This window comes from Miniopterus schreibersii, assembly GCF_964146895.1.
Source record: "Miniopterus schreibersii genome assembly, chromosome: 13".
NCBI classification, from domain to species: domain Eukaryota; kingdom Metazoa; phylum Chordata; class Mammalia; order Chiroptera; family Miniopteridae; genus Miniopterus; species Miniopterus schreibersii.
In genome coordinates this window covers 24,398,040-24,413,798 of record NC_138113.1, presented here as the reverse complement: position 1 = coordinate 24,413,798, position 15,759 = coordinate 24,398,040, and the positions used below count along the sequence as shown (strand labels likewise).

Sequence of the window (15,759 nt, the reverse complement as noted above, 5' to 3'; positions counted from 1 at the left end):
ATGACTCCCCATTCCCTCTAGCCCCAGCCCCTGGCAATCACCATTCTACTTTTTGTCTCTATGATTTTGACGATTCTAAGTACCTCATGTAAGTGGAATCATACAGTATTTGTTCTTTTTGTAACTGGCTTATTTCACTTGGCATAATATCCATATTGTAGCATATCGTAAAATTTCCTCCATTTTTAAGACTAAATAATATTCCGCTGTAACCATATTTTCCCTATCCATTTATCCAGTGATGGAAATTGGGTTGCTTCCACATTTTAGCTTTCCTGAATAATGCTGCTAATAAATATAAATGTACCAATATCTCTTCAAGATTCTGCTTTCACTTCTTTTGGGTATATGCCTCTAAGTGGAATCGCTGGATCAACGTAGTAATTTTTTTTTTTTACTATATCTTTATTGATTTCAGAGAGGGCAAGGGAGAGGGAGAGAGAGAGAGAAACATCAGTGACGAGAGAGTGACTGACCGGCTGCCTCCTGCAGGCCCTGCCTGGGGATGGAGCCCCCAACCTGGGCAGTGCCCTGACTGGAACTGACCCCCAAACTCCTGGATCCCAGGTCCATGCTCAAGGCTGAGACATGCCCGCCCGGCGCTTTTTTAATTTTTAAAGGGACTACCATGGTGTTTTCCACAGTGGCTGAACCATTTTACACTTCCACCAACAGTGCACAAACAAGGGTTCCAGTTCCAAGAGGCCAACTTTTAAATAGTTTTTTAAATGTCCATCTCAATCTGAGAGATTAGGGACCCAAAAGAACAGACTCATTTTGAGGAGGAGGTCTATCATAGTGGCCACTTGTTCGGTGCCTACCCTGTGCCAGGCGCTTCGACATTTTACATTAATCTTTATATAATCCTAATTCTCACAGTAATTTTTTGAGATAGGTGTTATTGCGTCCATTTTACAAATGAGGCTAAATATGAAATGACTCATCCAAGGTCATGCACCTAAGGAAGGGGCCCAATCAAACCCACCGCCAGGCCCGACTCCGAGCCAGAACGCGGTTATTCCAGTGTCAGCGGCCACTGGGAGCGGCTAACCCCACAGCCTCGGACGCTGCGGGTTTCAACTTTTTTCCGGTAAATTACCCCAGGCAAGGAAGGCGAAGGGGCAGTACACACGGAAGACCTTTTCAGACTAGTCAGCTGAGCAGCTGCATTTGCCCTCAGCCAGATTTTCACGGGTTTCGCGGGGGAGCGAAATGTAAAATGCGTGGCCTCCGCGAGGCTGAGACGCTGAGCGGGGCGCGGGTTTCCCGCGGTCCTTCAGCTTCGTTCCGCATCGGCGTAAGGCGCTCTCCCCTGCATAAGGAGCGGCAAGCCGCGCGTGCGAGCGTGGCGGAGACGGGGTGCGGGAGGCAGGCTCCGCGGGCCCGCGCGGGCAACGCGGCTCCGCCGCCCGGCGCAGTTGCCAGGACAGCGCGGCCGGAGCAGCAACGGTAGAAGCCGCACCGCGTCCCCGCGGCGGCCGCTGCGAGCCGAGTGACGCATTGCAGGTACAAACCAACCAATCAGGGGCCGGCTCAACGACTATCGGGGCGCGTCACTGCGACGGTGCTCCTCCGCGCCGCGAAGTAGCGCCCCTCAAGCGCCTCTCCACAGGCATTTTTAACGGCTCACCGGGGAATGAGACCCACTTACGTCATCCGTTTGTCCACATCGCCTTACCCCTTGCATCGTCCACAAAGTAACTGCGAATGGGCCAGGGGTCTCGAGAACAGTTTGCGGAGGGGGGTAGGGTGTGTGTGGCCGGGACTCGTTTGTGATGTTCCGTTATCTGGCCTGCGGCGGAGGGATCTGGCGGAGGGAGGTGTTTATGAAGCGCTGGGGGCGGAGGAGGAGAATTAGTCCGAGTGCAGCGAGCGAGGCGAGCGGTTGTGTGGTCGCGTCTCGGAGACCGGTAGCGCTTGCAGCATGGTGAGTGCGCCGCTGAGCTGCCGGCCTTTGGCCCGCGGGGGGAAGTGGCTGAAGCGGACTGACTGCAGAAAGGGAGCTCGCCTCTCCTAGAACTTCCAGGAGTGGGCTTGGCCAGCGGGATGGCGCGAAAGAGGCTGGGGGCACCCGCGTCGCTTGTGTCGCAGGTGTCCCCCCACCCCCATTCTCCTCAGGGAGGTGTCCCCTAGCGTATTGGGGGCCAGGTGCCCTGCCCCAAGGCCGCAAGCTCCTGGAGGCTTGACCGAGTGAGGATGGATCCGGGGCGGGGGGCTGCCCAGCACAGGAGGGAGGGGAGCGAGTGGGATGGCGGGGGGAGCGGGAGCGCCGAAGCCTTTGGGTCGGGCATGTAGAAAGGTCAGCCCCGGGGCCGGATTCAAAAGCCCAACGGACGGTTAGTGCGGGCGCCAGGAAGCGCCTTTGTCCGCTGGTGGCCGCCATGCGCCGAGGAGGCGGGAGGGAGCGCGCGAGCCCCGGGCGAGCCCCGACGCCGCCGTTAGCCCGCAGCCTCCGCGTGCCGGGAGGGGGGGCGGGCAGGGGGACGCGCGAGCGGGTGCCGCGCGCTGTGTGGGCCGAGCCCGCGCGGCGCGGGGAGCGGCCGGGGGGCGGGGCCGGAGCCGCCGCCCGCTCGGCTCGCGCCCCAGCTGCTGCGCTGGCACCTGCAGGGCTGCGGAGGTCCTGGCGGCCGCGCCGTTGCGGGGCTGGCGAATTGGGGATGGGTGGGGGAGGGTGGCCTCGAGAGCTTCCCCTCCCCCTCCGGTGATGAGAAGGAAGCTCGTTGAATGCCGATTTTTTTCCATCTAGGTTCTGGGGCATTTTCCCACCATCCAGGCTGGACATTTAAAAAAAATTCTTTTTAAGTGGCTTTGTCGTTGGAGGAAATGATCTTTGTGTCACTGAAGTCAGGCGCGTCCCCGAAGTACGCATCTTGTTAGAGAAAGCCATCGGCTCGGGTTAGGGTCTGAAAGGCGTTTCCTACCTACCACCTACGGAAAGCAGGCTCCGGGGTGACTTGTGAAAGTCGGCCTTATTCTCGCGTAACGAGTGGAAGATGCTTTCGCAAAAGGCCACTGAGTATATCCTATTTTTGAGTAATCGCGTGCACTCCTAATGTCAGGGAACCACGACCACGCACGGCATTGCCCCGCTTCAGCCCTCTTTCCATACAGAAGTTGCCAGATCATCTTAACGTGCGGTTCAGTTCATTTGTTCAGTAATGATTGTCAAATACTGTAGTGTGGTAGAAGAGTATTTTGGGGTCAGGGAATTTTAAGAAGAGTTTTCCTGTTACTTGAGACTAGAACGTAAGTTCTTTCCTGTAAAAAAAAAAATCTAAGGAGGGCGGTAAGTAATTACAGCGGTGGGTGTGTCCAGGAGGCAAGGTGACATCTTAAGAGTTGGAAATCCTTGCCAACTGAAACCTCCAGCCTTTATGGGTGTGGGGAGAGGACTTCACCTTGGTTAAAACTGGTGTTCATTTAGGTTTGATACACTCGTTCCATATTGATATTTTTAAGTTATTTTATTCTGAATTTGAATATGCTGGTTGAACTTGGTACTCTTTTAGGTGAAACTGCATTATAGGCATGTAATCGAAGTTCTAAATAGTTCTAAATTTTATAATGTTTTTAAATGAAGGGTAAGGCTTGTGGGGTTTGTCCCCCCCCCCCCAGTCTAATTGAATTAAAAATTCGAATAGGTTTTTTCTTGGTGATGGGTAGAGTTTATGCTTTCGTGGTTCATTACTCCAGTGATAATATTTTGTAGTTACAGATTGCATTGTTGATGCTTTGGGGTTTTTTGGTTTGTTAAATTGACATCATAAGTTAATGACTTAATTTGGAAATTGTTCCTCAGGTAACTTCATAATTATAAGACTTGGAGATTTAAAATTAAAACTCTGACAAGAAAAAATTTATATGAAAGTGGAATAAGTTTATATGAAAATGGAATAATATTGTTCACATAGCTCTTAGGTTTACCATGTAGTCAATATATGCTCTTTGAAAGGGGGTTTGTTTTAAGGAGACTTGAGGCCTGGGGTGGTTAGATAAATAAAAGATGTGAAGAGGTAGAAAATTTTGTCACTTTCTAAATAAATAATCATTCCATCAAACTGCAGGGAGATCTGTTTCTGTTAGACTGAGGAAATTCACTATCGCTCAATTAAAATACAGGAAGTTCTGGATTTAGCTAGAATGGTCAAGTTAAGCCTTTGGTAAAGGTCCTAATTTTTAAAAACTAATTTATCGGTGGTTTTTTTTTGGTCCAAGATGCTGTGTGTATAGTAAGTAAAGTACTGATACAATGACTGAGTTAATTTAGAGACTGCTTTTGATATAGGTAAAGCAAATACCTTTATTTCTGAAATTGTAGGAAAATTTTACTTAAGCAGCCTATGTTGTATCTAAGTAGCACTTGGAAGAAACAGGAATGAATGAATGAAGGATAGAAGTTTGTGTTCCATTTCAACCCTATAGACTCATTCGTTTACTCAGATAAGAATTTTGGATCATTTGTGTAAAACCTTTCCCTAGATAAGCTCCAAGAGTATCCATACCTACTTTTGAGTGTCATTTAGGAAATATTTAATAGGTACATAATGCATTCACTTTCAAGTCACACCTAGTCTAGATTAGTGTTTCTCAGTGTTTACAAATCACCTGTGGTTTTGAACCTGAGAGTGAGTATACTAATGCCTGCAAGCTTTCTCTGGCATGACGAGCAGTAGGAGGAATTATATGAAGTGTAGAAATAAAGGGCCTAAGAACTAGTCAGCTCTCCAGTGAATTATTCTTCACTGTACTGACATAAACACACATGGTAATGAGCTTGAGTTTTCCCAAAAGTATAATTCTTCTAGTTCTAAGTAAGAAAATGTCACTCCATACAGAAATAAGAACCAAATTTATTCATTATAGTTGGTTGGGAAAGGCTTAGAAATTAGAGTGCTAGAGAGTGTCGTGTTTCTGCTTTTAGTAGGCTTTAATTTGAATGTTGCTGGTATAAAGATATTTTAAAACCTTGAACTTTGGATTAGTAGTAAATATAAAAAACTTTTGTAAGTTTCTTCAAACACTCCAAACAAAAATCACACAGTGCTTTTAGGCTATGAGAGTAACTTAGGCTCCTGTGTGCTTAGTTTATTTCTTGAAGCTCATTTGTAATCTTAAGATTGGGTTTGCCCACAGGTAGGGAACTGGACAAAGTAGTGTGGGACCATTGAAATTGGACTTTCCAAGCAAAATTGAAAATTTTTTGTTATATAGCTAACATCCTTATTTCTTCTAAAGACCTTCAGCTTTCACATAAATGAGCTTTCCCAAAATCTTCACCCCACCATGTCTCAAGAACAAACCCAAGTGTCTCCCTTTCTGCACATAGCCCATCAATCCTTCAGCTTTCACGCATGCTGCAGTGCCTTCCACATACTTAGTTTAACGTTTTTGGTCCTAAACTGATATTTACCTTCTAAATCTGTCCCTGGACTACAACTGGTGGTTTCAGTTTGTGGAAATATATTTTCTCAACTTAAAGTTAACATGGAACATAGTAGGTTTGTTGTAAAGGGCTTGAAATGCCATGCATGTTTACCTTCTGTGTTAGGTTGATAGTTAACATTGTAGGTTCTTTGATTAGTTAATTTATATAAAATAATTATCACTGAACTCTTTGGGCCAGCCCTTTACATAGCTTTTGATTTACTCTACACAGTAACTTTCTAAGGTAGGTATCACTGTGTTACAGAAGAAGTTGACTGAGAGGTTGAGTAATGTGTCCAAGGTCACACAGCTTTTAAGTTGCAAGGCTGTGGTACTAGCCCCATGATGACTCAAAACACACTATGCTTTTTCCTGCACCATACCATGTTGCGCTTCCTTCAGAAATGATAGAAATCCTGCAAAATGAAATCAAACTAGAAGTAAATCCTCTATAGCCTCTAACAAAGTAAACAACTCAGTGGATTTACTGGGTTTTAAATATTTTTCCTAGGGAAAATAATCTGGCTGATTTTATACCAAATAGTTGCTGGAGATAATTTATTTTATAAGCTTCTGCATTTGAACTTAATTATTGGCTCTTCAATTTTAAGTTACTAGGCCTTTGGCTTTTTTTTCCCCCCCTTTTTAATTTTTTTAACTAGAAATGAGTTGACTGCATTGAGGTCAAATTGAGTAGGGAAAGAAACTTCTGCTTTGTTTTTTCAGATTTTCTCATGCTGTCCCCTAGAGAAAATGTGATGCTATTCTACATTGAGGTGTTATCCTTTCCAGAGATGTTTTTATTTAAAAAGTGAAACCAGGCAGTGTTTCATTCTTTTCATTACCACAAATGAATGGATTAATCATAGTATGTTTGACTTTATGTAGGTAAATATATTAGATATGAGGCTTATTAGTGCCTGCCAGAACCACATAAGCAGCTATTTCACGGGTATGCATACTGATAAGCAGTGAAATGTCCAAAGATGAAGGACACATGAAGAACAAAGTCTTGATATTTTGCAAACTCCTTTGTATAGTATGATGCTTTGAATTTTAAACTTAGATGCATTGGATATGTCTAACACCTTAGTGTTTAATCCTGACTACTAGTTAACTAATTTTGTGTTCCCACTCCCTGAAATTTAATCTGAGCCTCGCTGTCCCCATTTGTAAGATAGGGGATAATAACACCATTAAAGGGTTACTGTGAAGATGGAATAAGAACAACATATATAATGGTTTTAGCAAATGCCTGAACATATGTTTTTAAAGCAAAAACCAGTAACTTCTACATGTGCTAAAGACGTCACAAACCTCAAGCTCAGGTTGGGATTTCAAAAGTCAGGAGAAAATGGGAGGCTGGACTTACTTAACCTTTGGTAAATAATGTAGTTCGAATGTTCAGAATCCTTCATTCTGCAGTTGCCTGGTAGGTGAGGAGTAAAAACTGGTAGCTTTCATGTTGCCCCCCACCCAAGATGGCGTGTGCAATTTCAGTCTTTTTAATGAATGGGAGTTTTGCTTAATTTTGAAGTTTGGAAAATTACTTTCATGTCCAGGTGGTGTATTGAACCATTTATAGGGGCAATTTTGAATATAGTCCTTGGGCATTATTTTTGGTTCAAGGAGGTGTGAGCTTAAGTTTAGGTATGTTAACTTTGAAAAGGGAAATAATGTTTTTATTGGATTCTATCTTTAATTTAGAATAACTCCAATTAAACTTTTTAGTATGCCAGATTTGCTCTTTTCCCCGATTTATGTAAAATTTAGACTTTCAGACATTCTCAAATGTTTTCATTATCTTAACTTGGGGTCAAGGCAGCTCGGCTTTGAAGGTAAACCAGATATATGCATTTTCTACCCACCCTGTGTGCTTGTTGCTGGTACTAAGAAATGTTGAACTAAATGAAGTTTATGGTACATGCTGAACCTTGAAAATTTTAAAACTTGTTTTTGTAACTGCTAGTCTACATAGTCTCAAGTCACTTATCTATCTCTTGATTTTTTGTAGGCTGACCAACTGACTGAAGAGCAGATTGCAGGTGAGGAATACTTTGCCTGATTGTACCAAATTGGATTTTATTATAAATTGAATAGCCAATCTCAAAATAAGATAATTGTATGAAAAAATTCACTTTGTGTAGAACGTGATAACAAATGGGTGTAATGTAATATAGTAATTGAACCTGCTTTGGCAAGTGAGAAGGTAAACTTGCCTGAGAAAGATGTGTGTTGCTAACTATAATTAAAGACATGTTTTTAGGCCATGTGGGTATACTTTGGAGCCTGGTGGTGGTCTTTTGTTGTCACTGTTGAAGGTTATCTTGCTTTAAAACATGAATTCTAGGCAATTTTTAACATTGCAACTCCAACAAATCAGTCTATACAAGAGGGCCAAGTTGTGTAACTAATAGGTAACTTGAAATGTAGAATCAGAAAGTGAACGTTGAATTTACCTCAGTTTAAAGTAGCTAATATTTTAACCTTAGAATTGCATATATAGTCAGGGAATAACCATTTCTCCAATGAAAAACCTAGATCCAAAGGTTAGCATTTATTACACATGTAATTTTGTCTTACAGTGCAGTGATAGCTTGAAATGAGCTTCTTAAATCTTGTCTCCTTTGGTTTGCTATGGAAATAAGTGAAATTGTTACATAAAACCTGATGTCATGTTGTCTTTATACCATACTATTAAACATTAGTACTTTTGATTTTATTCTAATACTTTGAGATGTCTGGTTAATATTAAAATGTTTTGGAAACTTACTAAAGGTTTTTAAAAAAATGCAATATTAAAATGTCTTTCAAACTCTATTCCTTCCATTGGAGGCTTTTATTAACACAAGCATCAAGTTTTAACTGCCACAATTTTCCTGGTAAGCAGAGAGTTTGAAGTGCTTGGAAACACTAAAGCATTTTTTTAATGCTAGAGAAAACTGAGAAATGCAGATAGAACTCATCTGTGTAGCTCATTTAAAGTAATTCCTTCCCCAACCCCTGTAAACACACATTTGGAGGAGCCAGAAATCACTAATCTCAAATATTCATCACAGATATTATATGATAGGGCTATATAAAGTAGAAAGCTATTAGCATTAAGGACCAAATTTAAGCAGGTTTATTTTTACTTTGTGATTTAAACCTGAGATTTGCTTTCTAGGGTTGGTAAATTGCATGCATTGTGTTAAAGTAATCCACCAGAGCTTTAAAAATAGTTACTTTGTTGGTTTATACTATTTTTAAATGTATCAGTGAAATGCAAAATTATTCCAAAATAGTTTTTAATATAACCTCAGGAACTGACCTGGGCTGGTATTTCCAGTTTTTAAAACTCTTACATTCGCTAATATATCTGGCCTTCCTCTTCCTGCCTTTCATTTCTTGGTATTCCCAGTTAGTTAGTTGTGCGTACTGTACATAGCACAAAACGTTCACTTTAAGGTAGAAAATGTATTATTCAGGGTGCCTATCAGAGACAGAGTTGGTGCTCATTATTGCCTTCCCAAACACACACACCTCTTTAAAGAAAGTTTGTGTCTGTGAAATATGAGTCTTCAGTGATACAGCATTTTTATCCAGAACAGGTGTAGTTCTCTGGAACATTGTCTTTAAGATAAATTCTGTCATTTCATTGACTTCCATCATACAATTAAAATTTAAGTGGGAGTGATAGGAAAATCTATTGTAGATTTTCTCCCTACCTTTCTTCTTTTCTAGGCTTTTAAAGATATTCCTTAGACCCCAGGCTTTAGTAAACCTGTAAACCTGTAGGTTAGAGGAACCAAAGCTTTTATGCTACTAAAATAAAAACTGAGATCAGTGACCTTTGTTTCCTCTTGTGTTCTCGGTGCCTCCCACATAATAAGGACTGAGTAAATATTTCTTGAAGGAATAAATTGTATTTTCAAAGAGGAGTATGACACAAAAAGTGTTGTAGAACACTGCCTACCTTGGCCTAAGAATTTTCCTGCCTCTTTCCAAAGACCCTTCCTAAATTTGGTATGTTTCAGTGTCCACCTTTGAGGTAAACACAAATTTTGTCTTTACCTGGTGAGTTATAATCACTGGTGACCAGTAACATCCTAGCATCCAAGACCTACTTGTTGAAATGTTATCAAGCTTCATACATGCAATGCAACATTGAATATGCTAAGGTACTTTTTAAGCTATTTTTATCTTTATATGATAATCATTACTACAGATTTATTTAGAAATTCTAATAACAAATAACTTGGTCTAGGAAAAAAGCATGCTTCTTGTTTAGGTGGTTACTTAGGATTGTTTACATTATCTGGTCTTAAAGAGCAATCCAGAACAGTCTAGTGTGATATCACAAGTTAATTTTGTTTGACTCTGCCATGATGTCATTAATAGTTGACATTAAGAGGACTAATAAAAAGTGTACAAGAATTTTTGTTTTTAAAAGAAATATGTGCCTAAACCTTCATTGAACTTTCAGTCAAGGTTCAATGTAGGGATAGAATTTAGTTGATAAAAAACATTAACTGTACTGAGTTTATAGCAACAATTACATAGTGCCAACAAATATCTGATACATGACCTTTAAAGGAATTAAGTTTGGTTTCCTAAATACATAGAAGTTAGTAGGCATTTGATTTTTCTTTTATTGTAGTTGTCTCATGATCTATTTTAATAAAATTGTAAATTTATGTAACATAAATAATTAGAAAAGGGTCCTGGGGTTGCTAATGAACAAATAAAATTTAGATAATAGTATGACTTAACCTGAAAGTTTCCATTTAGGCATAACTAGAATGAATTTGAAGGAAGATCTTATCAGTTGTGTTGAAGATAGCTGTTGTGTGTGACATTCGGGACCTGTTGTTTTCTTACTGTGCATTTAGATTTTGACTCCTGGGTTTGTATTTGAAGTCATTCTTTGGAATTACTGTTAATAATAACATGTTTCTATACATGAAGATTATACTAGTTCTGAAGTACAGGTGAGCTGTACAGGCAGGTGAATTTAAATTGTACTTTTGAGTATTATTTCAAGGAATTTTTACAGGTATTTCTGGCTCTTTAGTGTAAAAATACAAATAGAAATTTGGAATAAACCTTTTTTATTTGTTCCTTTCTTGTATTCATAAAATAAATTGTTATAGCATATATACAGTTTTCGGCTTTTCACTTATTTCAGCAAACATAAGTTACTAGATTTTAAAATATTGAAACTTAGAACACACATATGAATTAACACCATGCATCTTCCAGAATTTGGCTTTAAGGCAAGTCCTATAGTAAAATTATTATAGCTAGTTACACATTGGGAATTTTGCATATAATGGTGGTGTTAAATGATGCTTGACCGTTAAGTATTACAGCAGACAATGTAGTGTAAACAAATACAATTCTCTGGGTAAGTCTAATTTTCTTGTAGCCTAAGTTATGGGAGATACATATGATGGGGGCAAACCCTAATAATAGTTTACATATTTCTAATTATTTCTACATCCTGTTTAAAAAATACCTAAGATGGAAATGTTTTCATCAAATTCTGCTATTTGTAGGATTTATTGATCTATTTTGGTTGTTGGATTGATCTAGATTAGTACTGTGTACTATTTTCATAACATCAATGGGTAATTTGTTACTAAGCTTCTGGTATCAGATGAGTTTCTCTGAAAACAAGTATGATATTTAAATGAAATGGAACTGTTACTTATTCCTGAATGCAGCAAACTACAACTAGTCAGTTATATTTGATCTAAGCAATTCAAAGATTTTGAGCAGAATAAGCAGAGGAAAGTAACATAGTAATGCAAAAAGGTAAATAGGTAAGGTAAACAAGTAGTTGTTTGGATAATTTTAAAATAAAGAACCCAGGTAGCAGGCTATTATAATTGTCTAGGCAAAAGGTGATGGGGTCATGAACCAAATTATTGGTTGTAGTGAAGAAAATCCAGTATTTAAATAGCAGAGTTCAATTAGAGGGAAAGAGCTTAAATGGCTTTTGCTTGTGTTCCTAGGGTGTATATGGAATTCATAAGTCTTTCTTGAGGTCAACCAGGGGAGATGTCATCCTGTAGGAAGTCAAAAATAAAGGATGTTATGTTATTGAGAGAGATGAGTATACAAAGACATGAAATCTTCATTATAAGCGGGCATAGATGAAATGGCTAAGGAAAGAAGAACGGTAAGAGAGTTGGTCACATTTACTTGGAAGAGACAGGTGCCAAAAGCCTTAGGCACATTGTAAGGTAGGATATAAATTAAAGTACTATTGTGGAGGCCAAGAGAAGTTTGAGGGGTTTTTTAGTGTAGTTTTGGATACTGCAGGAAAATGTAGGAAGTAGGTATGGTTATGCCAAGGCAGGAAAAAAGTTTAGTAACTTAATTTTCTGGAGGTTGCGTTTCTAGTAAGTAGCAAAGCTGGGATTTTTAACCCAGGCAGTTGAGTTCTAAAGTCTGATTTGAGTTTCTGTGCTTTAAGGCCTCACACATGACACATACTTTCTGGATTAGGCACCTAGGTCATTCTTGGTGAACCTAGCATTTTCAGCTGATGAGTTGGAGCTGAAAGCAGTTTTAATAATTCATTGATAGAGAAGAAATGGATATGAGTAGTGGTGCCTTTTGGAATTTGGAGAGAGAGAAGGATAGGTGCTTAAAAGAAAATATAACTTAAGATTTGAGTTTAGTTTTAGGCTAAGAGGCATGATGATAATTAAATTAATGGCAAAATCAGTAAAAGAATGGTTGAGTCCAGAGAAGGAGGTGATAAATGAAACTTGGGAGGTATATGAATTGGAGCAAGGATAGACAAGTTAGGGGATAAATAGACTTGGACTGTAAGAGGAGGCACACACCATTTCTTAAACATGTATCAGGTATATATATTCAAGTGTTCTAGATATATTGGGAGAGCTTATGGCCTCTTGAACTTTGGAACTGCTTTTGCATTTGTGAAGTACTAGATTTTGTTATTAGCTCATTTATATGATCTTGCGCTACCAGATTTAATCTCTTCTTTAGTTTCTCTGTAAATAAATGGTAAGCCAGGTATTGTGGACTGTGTCTCCCAACAACTTCCCACGTAATCTAGCGGTGAAGTAAAAGCAACATAATTTTGTAAGAAGATCTTAAAGATTTTAGGCAATGATATATTTCACTCTCTTACAACTTTGGGATTATATAATCTAAAGAAAGGTCTAGGTTATCTTTGTTCTCAATAATAGAGCTAAAATTGGCCACTCATATCTTGATCATCCCATTAACACCAGTATAGATTATTTGGTGATAGTCTCTTGAAAACTAGCCCATTGGCATATTGTTCTTAAGTTCAAAGGTTTTTGTTTCAATTTAGTAGGTGATGAGATAGTACTTTAAAGGTGTACTGTAAACATAATGCAAATAGTATAGTTGCACTATAGAAATGTGTTTGGAACCAGTTGTCTTTATTTTTCGGCTCTGAATGAAGGTTAGACCTGTAATATTGAATTGTGTTCCACAGAGCAGCTTTAACAGAAAATAGAGAAGCTAGTCATTTGGGGTTTTGATCCTTTTCCCCCTTTAAATGCAGAATAATAATAGTCTAGATATTGCAGTTCCCTGTAAGATTTTAGATGAAAAAAACCCCCTGGCAGATCGATATGAGCATATACTGGTGTGATTAGCTAAAGATGTTTGAAATGCCACAAGGCTTTCCCATCTAATGCTTTAGAAATCAAAATTCCATTTTGGGTGTTATCTTCATATATATCTTCAAGAGTTGATTTATACATTTCATTTAGGAATGTTAACCTGTATATTTGGATTGTGGTCTCTCACACAGAATTCAAAGAAGCTTTTTCACTATTTGACAAGGATGGTGATGGAACTATAACAACAAAGGAATTGGGAACTGTAATGAGGTCTCTTGGGCAGAATCCCACAGAAGCAGAGTTACAGGACATGATTAATGAAGTGGATGCTGATGGTGAGTCTTTAATTTTGGGGTTTGGGGAGGAGGAAGTTGAAATGGCATTTCAATTCTATTGTAATGTTTCAATTAAACAAACCATTTCAGGCAATGGCACAATCGACTTCCCGGAATTTCTGACAATGATGGCAAGAAAAATGAAAGACACAGACAGTGAAGAAGAAATTCGAGAAGCATTCCGTGTGTTTGATAAGGTAGGTTTTCAGGGGATGAATTTCTTAAATTTTAATTTAAAGATGAAATGAAAATAACAATTCAGTATAAGCTCAAATTTCCTAATAACTTGTATTGCATTGATCTTGTGACAAAAGAGGTATCGCTTGACTTTGGAACTAAGAAGTCGTGCTTGTCTCTCAATGATGTTTAATTTATAGGTCAATTGTTCGTAGATTCTCTTTAGTTTGTGTGGATTTCTAAAGTGTGTTTTTCTCATGTGAATGTAGTAAACTTATTAAACTTCCATCCCAACTCTGATTTTACTTAGGTATTTTAATGGCTTTTTTCTAGGATGGCAATGGCTATATTAGTGCAGCAGAGCTTCGCCATGTGATGACAAACCTTGGAGAGAAGTTAACAGATGAAGAGGTTGATGAAATGATCAGGGAAGCAGATATTGATGGTGATGGTCAAGTAAACTATGAAGGTAAGTCTTTCACTGTCACCACCTCATTCTGTGCTTTAACTTTAGGTTTAGAGGTACTAGGTATCTGATAGGTCAAAATTAGTAACTTCGTTACCCCATGAAGATGTTAAAACAGTATGTTTTCTAACCTTTTGCTATTCAGAATGTGTGTACAGACTGGGCAGCATCCCTGTTACCTGAGAATATTGTAAAACTATTATCAGGTCCTACCCCATACCTAGGATCTGCATTTTTAACAGGAATTCCTGGTGGGTGATTTCATATGTGCATTAAAGTTTGAGATGCACTATACTTTAAACTGTGCTAAAACAATGTTTGTATAACGTTTGTGTAACAGTTTGAAAAGCTTCACTTTAATTTCAAGATCCTCAAAATGAAATTAAGGTGACTTTCTTTTCTTCATTGGATTTCCTTCCTCTACTCAGTTTTAGTCTGAAACTGTTTCATATGCTTCAGATTCAAAAGTATCATTTGTAATACTAAACTAAGCAAGAATACTTTTTATTCATAACTAAAGCATTAATTGGGTTTGTTAATAATTTCGGTTTCTGAAGTTCCAGCCTCTTAGCAGTAGGCTAGCTTTCCTCGGTACTTTAATTTTGAGGAAAGAAAGGGGAATAGAGATTGCTCTGTGGTTGAGTAAATGTGATTGGTTTTGTCAGTCTTTTGCCATTGACTGACTCAACTTTTTGTGTATTCTTTTTCAGAGTTTGTACAAATGATGACAGCAAAGTGAAGATATTGTACAGAATGTGTTAAATTTCTTGTACAAAATTGTTTATTTGCCTTTTCTTTGTTTGTAACTTATCTGTAAAAGGTTCCCCCTACTGTCAAAAAAAAAATATGCATGTATAGTAATTAGGACTTCATTCCATGTTTTCTTCCCTTATCTTACTGTCATTGTCCTGAAACCTTATTTTAGAAAATTGATCAAGTAACATGTTGCATGTGGCTTACTCTGGATATATCTAAGCCCTTCTGCACATCTAAACTTAGATGGAGTTGGTAAAATGAGGGAACATCTGGGTTATGCCTTTTTTTAAGTAGTTTTCTTTAGGAACTGTCAGCATGTTGTTGTTGAAGTGTGGAGTTGTAACTCTGCGTGGACTATGGACAGTCAACAATATGTACTTAAAAGTTGCACTATTGCAAAACGGGTGTATTATCCAGGTACTCGTACACTATTTTTTTGTACTGCTGGTCCTGTACCAGAAACATTTCCTTTTATTGTTACTTGCTTTTTAAACTTTGTTTAGCCACTTAAAGAAAATCTGCTTATGGCACAATTTGCCTCAAATCCATTCCAAGTTGTATATTTGTTTTCCAATAAAAAAAAATTTTACCCAACTGTTGCTCTGAATCTGAGTCATTTCATTAACTTGAGGTCAAATAATTTTGAGAATCAAATGTGGAGGTGGTTAATTGGTATAATTTATAAAACTAAGTTTATTTTTTTTAACTGGTCAAGATTGTGTTTAGCTTTTAAATTATGATAACTTCCTTCAGAAAGTTTAAGTGAAAGATTAAAAACCTTTTGTAAATGTGCCTAGCATGGGAACTGGCATGAGGTAGTTGTTTTAATGTTTTATACCTTTTAAATATGTTTTCCAACTTTGCCATGCAGTGATTTTTTTAAATGTTTGTATTAAGAACACAGCAATCTAAATCCTAATGCTTTACTCATTGTGCTCTTTAATTCTTGAATTCTTTTGCCACAAGGCAAAGGAGACTTCAGTTCTGCCTG

At 38.8% G+C, this 15,759-nt stretch overlaps 1 protein-coding gene across 1 annotated transcript; it reads left to right on the top strand.

Annotated features, from left to right (window-relative positions):
• Positions 1-1,576: 1,576 nt before the first annotated feature.
• CALM2 (calmodulin 2) lies at positions 1,577-15,362 on the top strand. The gene is made up of 6 exons (XM_081157170.1): positions 1,577-1,927; positions 7,439-7,469; positions 13,226-13,369; positions 13,460-13,566; positions 13,880-14,015; positions 14,723-15,362. Exons 1-6 carry the CDS (start codon positions 1,925-1,927, stop codon positions 14,749-14,751), a joined length of 450 nt encoding a protein of 149 aa, XP_081013296.1. The 5' UTR covers positions 1,577-1,924; the 3' UTR covers positions 14,752-15,362.
• Positions 15,363-15,759: the final 397 nt, after the last annotated feature.

Bases quoted from the DNA above. Each gene is read 5' to 3' on its own strand.
- CALM2 (XM_081157170.1), top strand. The intron at 7,470-13,225 runs GTGAGGAATACT...TCTCTCACACAG, and splicing joins GACTGAAGAGCAGATTGCAG to AATTCAAAGAAGCTTTTTCA. The intron at 13,370-13,459 runs GTGAGTCTTTAA...AAACCATTTCAG, and splicing joins TAATGAAGTGGATGCTGATG to GCAATGGCACAATCGACTTC.